Source organism: Agelaius phoeniceus, chromosome 6 (genome assembly GCF_051311805.1).
Source record: "Agelaius phoeniceus isolate bAgePho1 chromosome 6, bAgePho1.hap1, whole genome shotgun sequence".
Classification (NCBI taxonomy): Eukaryota; Metazoa; Chordata; class Aves; order Passeriformes; family Icteridae; genus Agelaius; species Agelaius phoeniceus.
Window position 1 is genome coordinate 49,666,372 of NC_135270.1, and position 16,579 is coordinate 49,682,950.

The 16,579-nt window shown below is 44.8% G+C and overlaps 1 protein-coding gene and 1 non-coding gene across 3 annotated transcripts in view; both read right to left on the reverse strand.

Annotated features, from left to right (window-relative positions):
* The window catches only part of SYNE3 (spectrin repeat containing nuclear envelope family member 3), a 75,901-nt gene extending 59,521 nt beyond the window's left edge, over nucleotides 1-16,380 (reverse strand). Inside the window, exon 1 of one of the 2 annotated variants that reach the window (XM_077180653.1) lies at nucleotides 15,402-16,380. In XM_077180653.1, the coding sequence (XP_077036768.1) occupies nucleotides 15,402-15,468 (67 nt within the window). In that variant the 5' untranslated portion in view covers nucleotides 15,469-16,380. Of the gene's footprint in view, nucleotides 1-5,235; nucleotides 5,393-15,401 lie in introns of those variants that run through there. The other variant, XM_054635764.2, reaches the window with a different exon arrangement.
* On the reverse strand, nucleotides 14,056-14,324 carry LOC129122289 (small Cajal body-specific RNA 13). The gene has a single exon (XR_008534559.2).
* Nucleotides 16,381-16,579: the final 199 nt, after the last annotated feature.

The following is a 16,579-nucleotide window of genomic DNA, read 5'->3' on the forward strand; positions in this document are numbered from 1 at the left end:
GTCCCATTTCACAGATGAAGACACTGGTGCTCTCAGCAGCATCTATCTTTCAAATGCAGCCTTTGTCAGACCCAGCAACATGCCAAGCATCCAACATCGCTGGTCCCATTTTAAGCCTCTGACTGTTCATGCTCCTTCAAGACCACAGAGCTAACTTGGGGTAGGTAAAGCTGCATTAGGGAGGTTTAGACTGGAGGTTAGGAAGCACTTCCTGCCTAACAGGGTGGTCAAACACTGCAATAGGCCTCCTAGAGACATGGTCAATGCCCCAAGCCTTGACCACCTCTCTAGGAGGTGGCCTCAGTGTTTGAGGCATTCAGTGCCCTTAATAATGTGATACAATTTTTACTCAGCCTCGAAGCGGTCAGGCAGTTGCACCAGGTGTTGTTGTTGATCCCTTCTATTCTTATTATAATCATAATCAACCACAAGGGGAGCAGCAGGCAGCCTTATGTAAAGTGTGTCTAGGATTCCCTGGTGACAGGCACTAAATCTACTACATCTAAGTTCCCCAGTGCAAGCTGTCCCATGTGGGGCTCTCACTCAGCTTGTGCTCCCAAGTATTACTGTCATGTTTCTCAAAAGGCTTTCTGCATAGCACAACTGTAACAGCAGGTATTTCACCTTTCAGTGCCACTAAATAAACACTAATCAAGAACAAAACAAACAAGCCACAGCTTGATACCTGAATTCCAATCAAATTTCAATCTTCTGGTTCTCTCAGTTTCCTGCTATCTCCTAATTTCTTCCAGTATGATTTTTTATGCATCTGTTCAGTGATATCCCAAGGCTGAGACTGCCCTGTAATCCTCAGTGTGTCAAAGCAGAAATTCCCTTGAAATTGCTTGCTTGATATGAAGGACTTCATATCAAGTCCATGTATTTTGTTTAAATGTAACATAGAAAAGAAGCTTGTAACAGCAGAGACATTAAAAGTCAGTTCTGTCTAAGGAAAAGGAATGAAATGCATTTTCCTTGAAATACAATTAAGCTGTGTGCACAGACAGAGACATCAAAAATTGCTTATTAACCTGATATGGTGTGTCAGTGAGAAACCACCATCCCTGTTAAACCTACCATTCTTTCCTCAGCATTGAGGTGGGGCCACTTCAGATACCTGAAGTTAAACACCCCAGGGCTCTACTCTCTGAGTAGTTCTTCTGTAATTCAGGCAGTACCATCCTGTGATACAATTTATTAGCAATACAGGAACATATGATAAGCAAAGTTCAGGCTACTTTATGGCTACAAAGCAGTGAATCCACAGCAATGTGTAACAGACAGCATGTTGCAGAATCATCAGTCCTTGTGGAAGGCAAGGACTGACTTGGAGCTCCAGCTCTGCAGAAGAGCAATCCTTATGTAAGGATCTCTACTTTCAGTTTAAAAGACTCCATTTCCTTGATACTTCAACTGTTATGCCCTCAACAAACACTGGAAAACAAACAAGAGTAAACTTTCAAACTAAAGAACAAGACTATGTTTAAGTTGATACTGAAAACACTGCAGCTAGTCATGGAAATATTGTAACTCTGCATATATCAATATCAGCCTCAGGCAATAAAACTGTATTTCAAACCAAAATGTAAGCAAAATTTAAGGCTGTGATATTTGGGCCCTCTAACTAATCATTATCAGGCTGTTTTGAACTTTAAACACTGCATTTGATGGCAATTGATGACACAATGACACTTTTCAGTTTTTCTTGTGTCATTTCAGACTACTTTAACCAATATCAACTGAAGACACTAAATTCCTGTCATTCAGCTGTTTGCAGAGCAGACTTGCATGATCAAAAGGGACCCTGACCACCTGTTTTGCATGTTTTGATTTCATGGAATTACAGCCTGAAGAAGCTGAGGCATTACTGACCATCAGTAAGCACTACCCTAGAAGATATTTTCCTTCAAGAAAAATAGTATTTCCTTTAAGAGTACGAGTATTCCACTTACTGCACTCCAAAGACAGTAAGAAGGTTTTTTCAGCCAGACTCAAAGAGGTATTAAAGGACCTGGTATTTATTCCTGTTGATCTCAGGTGCCTGCTACCTTTGTCTTCATATAGAAAACGTGCCAAGCATAAAACTCCCTCGCCAGTTGCACCCTCTGTTAACATTCATTCCTAGATCTCAAGACTTTTTCCTGCTACAATGTGATCTTTTCATTTCACATTCCTGAATTACCAGGATTCACACTTGGCCCACAATCCTTACCCAGACATAACACAACCCAGTTCTAAGGGGGCCCTTTCTAAGGACAGCATTGCACCTGTCCATGACAGAACAAGTTTGAGAGGACAGGCCAAAGCTGTGCCACAAAACCCCATCTGCAACTGACAAGGACTAGCAGTTAAAAACCCCAAATCAAAACAAAAATCCAGTATCTTGTCATTGCTACCAATGATCTGGGATTTGTCCTGCCAGAACACAGTATTTTGAGTCAGGATGAATGGTCACTGCTTTTGCTTGGTTTCATGGGCATTATGCTTATATGATGGCAGTCTTGAAACTGTTGGCAAATTTTGTCAAAATAAAATGAATCTAAAGATACTAGCTGAGATCATAGCCCTTCTGTACTTGTGCAAATGTGTGCCTGGCAGAACAAAGACAGGAGTTGTGCCCTGGAGATGCAGGGATGTAAAAACAAAGCACTCTGTGACCAGGCCAGCTCAGGAAATCAGATCTGCAGAGCTGTGTGCCTTAATTGATTAAAAGTATACACTGAATTGTATCAAGATTTTCTGTTCCCATGTTCAAAATGCAATGTATCATATCAGTGTTACTTGTATTCTTTGAAGTTTTAAGAGAGATGCCAGTTCAGGGGGATTTACTCAGAAAATCTTTCTCCCTTTCTCTTTACAGCTTCATTTGCACCAAACACATTATTCCCAAATGGAGGCTGTCAAATATGAATGTATCACTCAGTCACTGATCTAAAAACTTGGGAAAACTAGCAAGTGTCTGATTTTAGACTTGCTTTTCCCTGTTGGCCTGTTTCTACAAAATTTGCAGAACTTAATTACCTTAGAGCTGTTCTCCTTATGTCATACTTGGCTGAAACTGAGAAATGGCAAAAAATATTACATAAGGGACACACACCAAGACTCATGTGCATACATATATTAAGTGCTGGCAAAAAACCTTGTTTCCAACAGATGCCAGTTATCTTTCTGAAGCTGCAGTGCAGGTGTGGAGCATCCCCTCAGGCAGTGGAATTGCTCTCCAAAGTCATGTGCATGCAGGTACAGCCACATGCTGAAGCCAAGCATCCACAAGTGTATACAACAGTTTTAAGGATGATTTGTAAGCCACAGCTAAGTGGAGGAGCATAAAAAATGGCTTATTCCCAAAGAAAAGCTAATGGGGTTAGTGCACAAAGGCCACACAGAGGACACATGCCAGGAACAAACTTGGAGGAAGGGTACAAGTCCTGGCCAAGGTGAGAGGGAAAGGAGGAGCAGGGAAATATGGCTGAAGGGAACAACTGGAACTATCAGAAGAAATAGAACAAGAGAGGCAAGCACCACAATACCACACCCCGAATAGCAGCTAATTCTGTCTTCCTTGGGAATCTGAGGGGACTCCGGATCTGATGATTCACAAACAACATGGAAACAGCACTGGGTGTAGGGGAAAGCTGCTTTTATAGAGGGACCACTGGGATTGTCAGACTCCATTTCCTGACAACTAGTTTGCAGAGAACAATGTTGCTGTGACTCACCAAAAGATGTTTGTTTCTTGTGGAACAAAGAGTCACCACAAGACCAACTGCAATAAGTTACATTTCCTTGAGATCCAACTGGCTCACACATTTGGCAGCCACAGAGGCTGTGCCAAGCTGATGTGCATTTCAACAGCTGCAGATTTGAGACACTTCCAGGAAAAGAAGAAAAACACTTGAAGGCAACCAATCAGCTTTTAAAGTTTTGTGGCATTTTAAAAATTCTTTCCCCAGAAAACAAGCATTGCGTACAAAGATTTTCAGATGATATACACCATGCCAAGGGCTAAAAAGTAACAACCAAAACTAGCAGCAAGGAAGTGGCAAGAGTAGCATAGTGATTTTATTTTTCATTAATGATTCAAGACAGCCAGGCTTAGATTTGAGGCAAAGGGGAAGACAGGCATCCTTGCTCTGATAAACTCACAAAATAAAGCAGTGTCTTGCAACCATAATTTTCACAATTAGTCATCATATACATGCATAATTCCTGCAGATTTCAGTCTGTTAACCTATTTGAGTAGAATAAAATTTTCCTGGACAAAGATCTAAACCCACACAAGGCCAAGCCAATAAGGATGTACAAATAAAACAGATGGCAGAGAACAGTGTATGAAAAACGAAAGCCTCAGTATACCTTAGGGTGTGGGGGAACTTTACATACAGAAGTTACACAGAATGTTAGTTGCTCTTATAATAGAAAAACTGGGAAATTTTCTGTTTAGGAAGAAAATGTGAGACAAGGACAGACCCCCTTAAGGGGAATCAGAGCCAAACTGGGATGTATCCGATGGGTTTGAAGGGGAGAGAAGTGGGAAGTGTTCCTCTGAGAAGAGGAACAAGGACCTTGCAAACCGCAGCAGAGTCCTGACAGTGGGAACCATCAGATGAAGAAATGTGACAGTAACGCTGAGCAACTGGCTTTGGCAAGCGCCTGACATCTATCTGAAGAAAAGTTGCAGAATGCAGCTAAGTGCTGAACAGGCTGGCAGATGCGATTTTCTGAAAGAAGCTAAATAAAAGGCTTTGCCCGTTTAGCGTACATTACTTAGGCAGATATACTGCAGTTACTGCAGCTACGGTATTTGGTGTACCGGGAGCAGACAGGGAGCTCTCGTAGTACCCACGGAGCTGTCCTGGCAAGGACAAGCTCTGCCGGCGCTCCCGCTCTGCAGCCCCGGCAGTGCCCGCTCTCCCCGTTACACGGGCGGGCGGCCCGGGGCCGAGCGGGGACCGGGCTGTCCCGGCCGCATTTGGCCCCGGCGCGCCGAGCAACAGGAGGCGGGTCTGGAGCCGGGCGGGCTGACAGCGAGCCCCGCCGAGCCCGCCTGCCTCATGCCATGCCGTGCCGTGCCGTGCCGCGCTCCCGACGGCGGGACGGGACAGCACCGCACGGGACGGGACGGGACGGGCCGGTGCAGTCCCAGGCGCCGCCGCCTCATCGCTTCTCCCCCCGCAGCCCCCCCCAGCACCGGCAACAGGCCCCGAGCAGCGCAGCAGGGCCCGTCCCACTCACCGCCGCGGCACCGCCGCCGCCGCCGCTTCCCCCGCGGGCAGCCCCGGGCCGCGCTGCCGCTCCCCCGCCGCGCTGCGGCCGCTCGGGCGCTCGCTCAGCCTCGGCGGGGCCGCCCGGCACCGGCCCCGCCGCTGCGGGGGCTGCGCGGAGGGCCCGCCCTCGCCGCCGCGGCCCGGCCCGGCGGGCGGTGTTATGTAAGCCGGGCCGGCCCGCCCTGCCAGCGCCACCGGCCGCGGAGCCCCCGCCGAGGGCAGCGGGGCCGGGCTGTCCTTGCGCGGCGGCGGGTGAACACCGCACTCTGCTATTTTTAGCAGAGTAAATGCAGCAGGAGAAGCTGAATCTCTCACAGTGTCGCGTTCTGGGGGACTCGGAGCTCCGGGAGTCACCCAACACCAGGAGACCGGTGACAAGCCCCGGGCTATCCCTGCACGTGCCGGTAGCTCCGACCATCCGTGCCAACAAGTGGGGAAATCTCTTAATGTTTCTTCTGAATGGCCAGCAAGCAGGCAGGCAGGCAGCCTGCATCTCAGCACTTACACGCGCATGAAACTACACCAGCTCATCACTGGCGGTGCCAACAGGAATTTATCTGGATGCATGAAGTGGTATTTTGGGGGAAAAAAAATCAACGAAAACTTAGGAAACAAAACCTGTTTCCACTGCAGTACTGATTTAGGCACAAAGTCTACTGCGTGTGCTCAATTATGCAAAAGGAGCAGCAGTGGAGGTGCATTGCCAGCCACAGCGCCGGTTCTGTAGCCCAGCGAGAGAAGCCAGAGTCATTAACATTTTGTGCTCCATCCGCAGCATCAGAAAGTTGTAGTCGTATGAGCCTGTGTGCTGAGCCACTGGGAGGGAAGGAGGAAAGAATGAACAGCTTCTTCATATTTCAACAATAATATAATGTAAACAAACTGAATGAGCCTGTGAAAAGCTTGTATCTCATAAACCACTAAACCGTCCTCTTTGGCAGGGATTATATTGCTGCCCTCTGCTGCTGGGAAGTTGGGCGGTTCATCTGCCTAACGAGCAGAAAAGCGGGCTATTTGCGATAAAAATCTCTGATTACATGTAACAGTTCTGTGGCCAAGGGCCTCGAGATACATAGTTCAAAAGTGAAGGGTGAGCTCCCCAGTCCTGCGAGAGGCAGGGGATGACAGCTCTCAGGCCTGGGGGCATGGCTGCTTCACCAGCAGCGTTCCCTGGGCTTTCATGGGCTCCCTTCTGCCTCCAGCCAGCCAGGTGATCTGCCATCCATGTGCCAACACGCTCTTAACTGGAATAGCTCCGTACTTACATTGCTCCCAAAGCATCAGGAATCCCTATCCCTCACCAGCAGTGAAAAAGATCACAGGAAATTTTGTCCGAACTTCATGGTAAGGATTGCACTTTTACAGCTGGTTCTGACCTTGAGGCTTCAACTGCCCATGGTGTATACTGTAGTGGTACAATTTGGGGTGACTATGACCTTTTAAATTGTCACTGAGAGGGCAACTGAATGCTGTAATCGCCTTGAGTTACTGGGCAAGCCTTTCAACTAACTTGGAAAATAATTCATTTTCTAGTTTGTGTAGCCATGATATTTTCTGAAAAATCCCTTTTCCAGGATTTTTTCTCCTGAGAAGCTGAGGCCTCAGAAACGAAATGTAAACAGTAATTATCTGCTGCTGTGGAATGCAACAGCTGGATCTTTGATTGGTCTCACGTGGTTGTTTCTAATTAATGGACAATCACAGCCCAGCTGTCTCAGACTGCCTGGTCAGTCACAGAATTTTGTTATAATTCCATATTCCATTCCTTTCCTTTCAAGCCTTCTGATGAAATCCTTTCTTCTATTCTTTCAGTGTAGTTTTAATATAATATATATATAATAAAATAATAAATCAGCCTTCTGAAACATGGAGCCAAGATTCTTGTCTCTTCCCTTGTCCTAGGACCCCTGTGAACACCACCACAAGTTTGCTTTTGAACAGACTATTTACTTGGAGGAAGTTCCTATCTTTATCAATGTGTAAAATTGAATCTATGCCTATGCAACTGCCCTTGCCCATGGTAATTCAGAGCTGACTATCCTTTAATGACCTTTGGAATAGTGTGAGGAAATGGATACAATCCAAAAGGGTTACACTCCAAAGGAATGTGACTAGAATAGGTAGATAACAGGGAATATAAATCTTACTTGTGAATTTGCCTTAAGAAAGCGGGTTCAGTTATCATGGTTAATGACAGAGATTAATTCCTTAGGAAACCACCCCTTAGGAAGTTACTTTGCATACCTAGACCTTTTAAACCCCTTGTATTCAGAAAGCTTGCTGGTGGGGGACAATACATCACTGTATCTAAAAATTGCTTGAATTAAGCTCCTTTTCTGCAATTCCCCATGCGGAGGCTTTCATGGCTCTGATTCTACTCCCTCCAACAGCTTGTACATGCTGATTTAAAAAAATCCCTACACACAGGCAAACAGCAGGCACTAAGTAAAGGAGCATTCAGTGCATTACTCAAACAATAAAAAGCTGTCCACAAACCACACCTAAATGACAAAGGAGAGGTTAGAATGACTGCAAGCAGTGTGGAATAGTAGAGGGGCTTTGAAAAGGAACAAACAGCAGCCCTAGCTCTCTTTCTTTGGAAGAAAGGAATATATTTTTAGAAGCAGTTAGCCTGGCCTATAAACCAAACCACAAGTATTTAGTCAGTGAATATATAGCATTTTCAGGCATTTCCTGTGATGAGCAGAACGCCCAAGAGACTGGGTGGAAAGCACCAAATACTACAAAAGTGTTGGCATGGATTACTGCACAGGACAGCCTGCACGATGTCTGCAGGGTATCAGAGAACCACTTAAAATGCTGCAGGGTAGCAGCTCTCTCTTATTAGTGTAACACACCCATTGATTCATGCTCATGACTGATGACAAGCTACTATTACAAGATATTAGGATGTTTTCCTTTATGTTTGCTTGGGTAGAGCAATATACTCAAATAATGAGTCACATGGCAGTCAGGGTGGGAGGGACAGCATTTGTTGGCAGAGTAACATTTCTGTGCAGCATACCAGTGACATGTCTTTAGCCTGAGAGGTTTCAATACTGGAGCTTCTCAGCATTGTTTGTGTGTTGTGTTATAGCTACAAGACATTTCACATTGCTTGACAGAAAGCTTTTGTGGGTGGTGGGGGGAGTTGCTACACAAGAACTTCTCCCCAGTTAGTGAGGAATCAAGAACTCTAAATGCTGATGACAAAGCAACATATCCTCAGGAGCACCAGGCCAAGGACCACGCTGGCAAACCAGGTGAACTTCCTTCTTTTATTCACCCAGAGACCACATGGACTTAAACCAAGCATTTCGTATTCTCCCTGTTGCATATGCTGGACTCTACCTTTTTTTCTAATTTGGCTCCACACTTGAGCACAGACTGACTACCTCCACAGGAAAGTACAACTTTGTGATATTGGATCAGTCCTGACACCCTGTCACTTTCAGAGTTCAGCCAATTTTTTTGTTGCATTAAATTTGGCAGAAAAATAACACCCTTTTCATCCCAACTGATCTCAGATATCAAGAGGGGCTGAGAAAGCTGGGCTTATTTTGAGTGAGAGCAAATTCAACACTAAAGAACAGAAATGCAGGGCAAATGGGACACTGTGATTCCAATTACACTCAATAAGAACTACCACATTTTCAAATTCACAAATGGTGTGATACATTCAAAGTCTGGTCACACCCAATGAACTCACAGTGCTGGCCTAGAAGTCCAGTCCTGATCAATTACTATCACAGCCAGGTGCAACACATGGGCAGGGTCATAATAGAAGGCTCCAGGGAGGGCTGAGAGCACCTTCCAGTACCTAAAGGGGGCCTCTTTGATGTGCTTTGAAAGCATGAAGGAAGCAGCAGCAAAATGGAAGGCTGGAGGTTTAGGAAGATGCAGTGCTAACATCTTTAACTAACAGCAATGCCCCCATTGGCACTCAGCAAATGAGTCAGGGGAAGCCAAGACTCCATGAAAATCAGGATTTGAAGCCAAATCTCCTGTGTGCAATTCGACTGGATTAGGTTTTCTTCCTTAGTACTCTCCACAATTTTTTTTTAATTATAGAAGCTGTAAGACAACTAGTTTAAGAAAATATTCTCTGAAGTCCCCTGAAGAGAGAAGAAAGACAACTTTTGATATATGACATTCCATAATTAGTTATTCCTTGCTTCCCTTCCCACCACAAATACAATTTTGTTATACTGATTTCTCTGAGACTCACAGTAGTCTGGAGCTACACTTTCACCAATATTACTCTCCCTTTTCCTAGATATGATAGGTTTGTAGAACAATTTGTTTAGATCTAGTCTTTTAAGGGATTGGAAACACATACTGCACCAAACAACTGTTGTATGCCAGTGTTTAAAACACTGTCAATCTAGGAAGTCTTTAGTTTTACTTTCCTCCTTCCATGGCACACAGACCTTAAATCATTCACCACAGTAGTCAAGCATGAAACTAAAACAGAGCACAGATCTACTTACTCTGATTGTCTCAAACTAAAGTACAGTGACAGAAAGCAGCTGTGAGGGTACACTTTTGTCTCCTCCTGTCTCCCAGGACTAACAAGGATGGAAAAGTAGTATGTGAACAAAGAGCAAAAGGGCTACTGATAAGAAAGGGAGGCCAAGGATGATTCAGAGTGATCCAAGCATCACTGTGACAATGAAAGTGATTTTTCTGAAACTCAGAGCTTTTTCCCAGGCTGAAAATGCTTTTGTTTGTCTGTTTAAAATGAAGTCAAACTGATTATAAAGCAGGCCTTTATACAAGCCCCAGAACTGCTACAATTAAATGACACACAACTTTCAGGGCCAAGTTCTTTACCCTGCAAGTTGCTCCAGCTATGTTGAGGCTGGGGAGCAATCCCAGCTGCCATGGATATTAGCAAGGGAAGAAGGCTACTGTGAACTTCAGAGGAAACATTAAAGTACTGCAGGATGGAAACTTCAATCACTGAATTGCAAGAAGTTTACTTAAAAGGAAGCATGAGAAACCATGCAACTATTTTAAAGGAAATTTATGAAAGATGCATATGCTTGCATTTGTGGAGAAGCTGCCTGTTCTGTGAAAAAACTGCTTGCCCTCTAAAGCATAGTTAGTAACTGTCCCCCCAAAAAACCTGTTTGTGTGATGCAGTTATAAAACCACTGCATGTGCACAGTGAGAGCAATGAAAATCACTGTATCTCTATGCAGCATTTGGAAGTACTCTTTGAAAAGTCAGATTTTCAAAACATACACATATTCATACTTCGTAAACAGAGAATGAAAACATTTTAGAACATCAAAAAAAACCCAAACCTCCCTCATCTGTACATTGTTATTTCTGGTTTTACAAGTTTTTCTTTTAAATTAACTATATCAATCTAAAAATTCAAGTTTCTGGGCTCCCCTTTAAGAGTTTGCCTCCCACAAGAGATACTTTTACTCTCTGCTTCATCTTTGAGTCCACACATTACAAATACAAGCATGCCCAACACACCCACTCCTCCTCTCCCATTTTAAGTTTCTGCATTTCTGTGTTTCTGTTTTTCTTCACATCATATAAACACTCTAAAGACAGAGTACAAAAATATAGTTCTACTGTACTCATGGACACTTTTAACATACACATGACATCAGTATCTGTGGTCAGCAGGCAGGGATTTAAAGCACAGCAAGTTCAAAGCAGCTGCTGATTTCACAAGCACACATTCCTAGAAAAAAATGAAAGAATAAAGGGCGTGCAGAGAGCGAAAATCTTTATTGAAATATTGCGGTACCAAGCTTAAAAATCCTTAAGATATACAAAAAACCTTATCATTAAGATTCTTCATACCAATTCCTTCTACTTTACAAATACAGTGATGTGTGCAAAACTCTTGAACTTTTACTTGAGGAAATCATCCATACAGATGAAAACTCACATGTGATGACATGCTGGGTACTGTCTTCTGCCACAGAGGAGATCAAATGGCCAGTGTTGAGTTTTTTGTAACAAGATACATTTCTCAAAATTACTTATCAAAAGACTGTAATTAAAAAAAAAATCTATATATATAAGAGGTAAGGTAATTCAGAAGTGCTGAACAGGAAAGGATGTAACCACTGAGGCACCAAGCAATCAGCCCTGCCCTTGTGGTCAGTGTGTAACTCCGGGCTCACCCACACAGAGGCTGCCAGGGCCCCCTCGTGGTCACGGCATGCCCGATAATCGCAGATGCTCTTGTGCCTCACTGCACCTGCACGTTTTTGAAATAAACTGAGCCAATGAAAACGCCCCTGTCACCACAGCTGTGACAGAGCCTGCTGGCAAACCTTAACTGGGGCACAAGAATCCTTACAGGCAATGAGTGCCCTGGGGTTTTCCCAGCCTTACTAAAAGCCAAGACACTTCCAGCACTTCAAATAAATGACAGTTGTACAAATTACCATACCAGAGACCAAGACCCTGTTTCCCTGACACTGGACTAAAGTGAGCACACAGGAAGCAAAGAACAGGACATGCACATAGTTCCAGTCCCACTCCCCAGCTGTAGAACAGTTTGTGGTGATTGGGAGTGGGGCTGGCCCAGCCTCATCCCCAATGAGCACAGCTGTGAGCAGCACTGACAGCAATGAGCCACGGAGTGCCCAGGGGCACTGACCCACCGCCAAAGGGAACAGAGGCACACAGGTGCAATGCATCAACATGAGGGGATAAAAGGGCTAAAGAACAAGATGAGCAGACACTTGCAGCCTTCTGAAGTGATACAGTGTTAGCCTGCATGGCAGATGCTTGCAGCCTTCTAAAGTGGTATGGGGTTACTCTATATGGGTTGCAACTTCATGAAATTGTAGGATGATACTCTGTATATCATGGCCATCTCCACTGTGGCATATGCTGCAACACCTAGCCTTCTATGGCTCAGGGCTTGATACCATAATGGTGCCTTTATATTTGGCAGATCAATTTTTTTCTTGAGCTTGCCCAATGTTTTTCTAAGGCACATCAAAGATTTTAGCACTCCTAACTCCTGGATGAAAAGAGGCCAGAGGTGTTCCCATTAGAGGCAGTATTTCTTAGTTCTGTATGGAAAGAGATACATATAAAATTATGCTTCCTCTGTAATACTGAAAGATTCAAGAATCACTACCATCTGCAAATCAGAAACAGGGATCTAACAGATTTTCATATGCCAGAACAGTTGCAAGCAGCTTGCTTACTCCAAAGAACAAATCTGCTCCTCTATTATAGAGGTCATACTACTTGCTTCAAGACAGTGTCACAAAGCTCAGTGCAAAGAGGCACACAGTGATATCAGTGTCATTAAGAATAAATGAAGTCTCAAGAGTGCCTCATTTAAAGGTCCACATTCAAGCCTGAACATGACCTTCCATTGTATTTCTTAAATGTGAGGCTCAGACATTTCTCCTTGGATGATTACCATGACCCCTCCCTGCCAAAGGCCTTTACATGGTTTAAATCAAAAAACTGCCTTAGGTAATGTTTATCCCCATCAGTTAAATTAACAGAGGTCACTTTGTAAATATTCTTCACTGATCTCATTTATGAAATGGAACATTGTATTTTAAGGCTGCCACAAACACTCTTAGGAATGTGCCATAAATCCATGGATATTATTTAATTAAGCCATGGATATAACTTAATCCAGTTCAGAAATAAACTTGCTTATAGATCTCTAGGTTATACCCCAAACAGGAAGTTAGATACAGTTCAGATTTCAAAATGTCAGTTTCCCTGTAAAATTCCCACAGCATCTTTAGGTTTCTGCTGTTTGTTGCACAACTTTTTAAAACTGGCACATTTCCAAAATAACCAGGAACCTTTCACAGATGTGTTTTCAGTGTTCACGATTTAGGCAGCCCAGAATTGTAAGCACGTTTTAAACATTCATAATACTCTCAAAACTGAGGATATATTGGTGCTGCCAGATGACACCATGATGGTACACTGAGATTATTTACCTGGCATGCAAAACAGGTGGAGCTCAAGCTATCCCACTTAAAAACTTCAATAAACAAAAAACCCCACCTAAATAGAGCTCAATTGTTAGGGCACAAGAAGGAACTTTCAGTCACTATCACAACACAGAATGACACAGAGATATCAGACTTGAACATGAAGACATGTCCTATTCTGATAAGCTGAAATGAGACTTTTCTTTCTCACCAGCTAACTTAGCCCTCCCCTTTTTAAAAACAAATAAAAACTCTTTGGCTGACAGTACCATTCTTGGATGTCCAACTCCTTGTATACCATGTGAGAACAAACCACAAATTTATAAATCATAATTCTGTTCTGCAGCAGAATGCCTGATGTTAACCCAGTTTATGACTGACTGTGAGCATTTAAACCCTGCAGTTTGAATACTGGTGCTTTTATTAGTGCTTTCAAAATGAGGTGATAGGTCTTCTAACAGGAACATCAGCAAAATGTCAGGAGTCTTTGCAAATCCCATTAATGTTTCTTCTGAACAGATGATTTAAATCATTATCTGGAAAACACAAAAAGCTTCACTTAGACTAACAGAAGATGGAACCTGGTGACATAATTATCTGTTTCTAGAGTGTACATGGACAAATTGTTTCAAGTCTTATCAGTAGGTTAAAGTGCTTATCCTCTAATTGAGTGCTGCATATTGCATAATCCAAAAGTATTTGACCACACTAAATATCTTATTAAAAAGCATTCTGTTAAGCTTAATATCTCAAAGGCCAATCTCATAAAACTACAGTAACTACTAATCCAGTACTTCTATTTAACCTAGTACACAAGACTTCTGAGAAGCTTCCCAGCATTTTATAGCAGTTTTTTCAGTGTTCAGCAGACATTACTCTATTTGCTAAACAATATCAGACTGCAAAATTGCTCTTACTGTTGATAGATCAATAATGACACGGGAGAAGTCATTACCTCCGTGGCAACAGGGTGGCAGCTGTGGGAGGAATATTGCGCACGCTGCTGCTGCTCCGGCAGCCGTGCCTCGGCTTCCTCGCTGCTGCTCTCTCTGCAAGCCTGGTGTGCCCAGGGTACCAGCAACCAAGGGCACCTCTTGGACCACAGAGGATCAAACTACAGCTCTAGGAGATTTCTGAAAGAATGTATACTCACAAGGGTTTGTTACGCTTGAGTCTGATGTCTTTATGTTACTCATTTTTAATTAACTTTGTAGGAACAGGTAGGACAAAATTCAGGAAGGCAAATACCACAGTATTCTGTTCTTAGCCCAATATTTCATTGAAAGATAACAGTTGTGTTTAAGAATAAAAAGATATCTTTCTTGTCAATCAATTTTTATTTAATTCCACTTTGACTCTCCAGGAATCTTTATACTTGATTAAAATGACAAAAGAAACCCCTTGGGATATTACATTTAACACTTGTTAAGTCTTTGCATATTGAAACTGTCCAACAAATAGGAAAACATACTTTTGCTCTGCATAAGTTACTGCAGTTCCAGCTAGCATGAACAGGATTTTTTTTTTTTTCATACTGCAAAACCTTCACCATGTCAATCACAACATAAACTACAGAAAGCAAACACTCCTCTGTGTCTTGCTCACCATGGTGAGCCTGGCTTGTGATGTTTTAATGACAGTAAAACATACCAACTCACAAAATACATGGTGCTCATCAGCAGCACAAGATATGAACTTTGCCTTCAGATTAAAAGTGTTTCCTCATAAATACATCTACTTTTAAATACTGCAGCAACACTGTACTTATTCATAACCTATTCACATGGGATGACAAAGGGCAAGTTTGTAACAATTCCCTTTGGAATCTGTTCTTAATAAAGTTAAATAAAATGCAACAGAAACGATCCTGAGGGTGGCTTCAAAAAAATTAAAACAAAGTTGTCACTCAAGCATCAGCTGGATTCCACAAAAAACAAGAATTAGGTGAGCACTTTTCTGAATGCTGAAAACAAGCTGATCTGCAAAACTCTCACAAGAACAGAACTGGATGGTAAAAGTTCTTTTTCTTACAGATATAAATAAGACAAATGGTCATTAATATACCAAAAGTCCAGATGCTACAGCTGCAATATAAATTAGCACTCAAAATACACTGTGACTTGTTATTCGTGAGAGACTGTATTTTAGTACAGAGGAAAACTCATCAACATTTTCTTCTACTTACAGGATAGGCCCTGCTGCTTTAGGAGACCTCCACGCTCTGCGCCAGGTTCTTGGAAAGAATTCGGCATCTGCCCAGGAGCCCGAGCACAGCTGGCTGCGCAGGCCAGTCTGCAGGACACGTTCCAAACCCAGCCCTTCTCTGGCTAACATCAGACAGTTCTGCCCTTGCTCCAGCACCGACTGAACCATCCTGCTGCGCAGGCAGCCAACCCGATCTTGCTCCCATTTTCCCATCCCGCTGCCACCCCTGCCAGGTGCTCGGGAGAAAAGGTCAAGCTGTGCAAAACCACTCGGGTCTCTCCTCTCAGCACCAAGCCCGAGCAGGCACAGCACCGCAACTTTCGCAGGGACAAACCGCCTGCTTTATCCCACCAAAAATCAACCAAACCCGGGCAAATGAACGCAGTCAAATCCACCCCCGGACACGGCCAAAGCCAGGAAGGCGACAGCCCCATGCAGCAGTTTGCCAGCTGCTACGAGCACAGAAGGTGCCGACCGAACGGCGCTGCTCGTCCGAGAGCGGCCTCCCCGGTGCTACCGGCGCACCCGAGCACACTCCAGCCCCGCGGCTTCACCCCGCACAGCCGGCCCCACTGCAGCGCAGCCCGGCTCCATCAGCCCCCTCTGCAGGGTCTGCCCTGACCCTTAGCCAGCCCCGGCCCGAGGGAGCCCCACCACCAAAGGGCCGGCGGGATAAAACCCAGACCCCGCCCGAGGGCCGGCGGCGCCGGCACGGCCCGGGGGTCTGCGAGGGGCCGCAGGCCCGAAGGGAGAGGCTGAGCGCAGCAGCGGCCGCCCAGCAACGCCTCGCCGCCGTGCGGCTCGGCGCTCCCTGCGGGGGTGCGGGAGGGGAAGCGCGGCCCACCCATCCCGGGGATGGGGGAAGCGCGGCCCGTCCGTCCCAAGGATGGCGCAGGGCCCGGGCACATGGACCGGCAGCGCCCCCCGCGTGCGGGCGCTACCCGGAAACGGATGGAGCCTCACGCCAATCGCCCCCCCGAGCATCCCAGGAAAGCCCCGCCCTGGGGCAGCCGGACCAATCGCGTCCTCAGAGAGGCGGGATTAATCAATCCACAGTTGATTGACAGGTCCCTCTCCCAATGCAGCCGCAGCCGCTCCGTTCCCTCCACTAGGAAAGCGGAGCCACCTCAGGGTTGCTGGGCGGGACGAGTCTCGCTG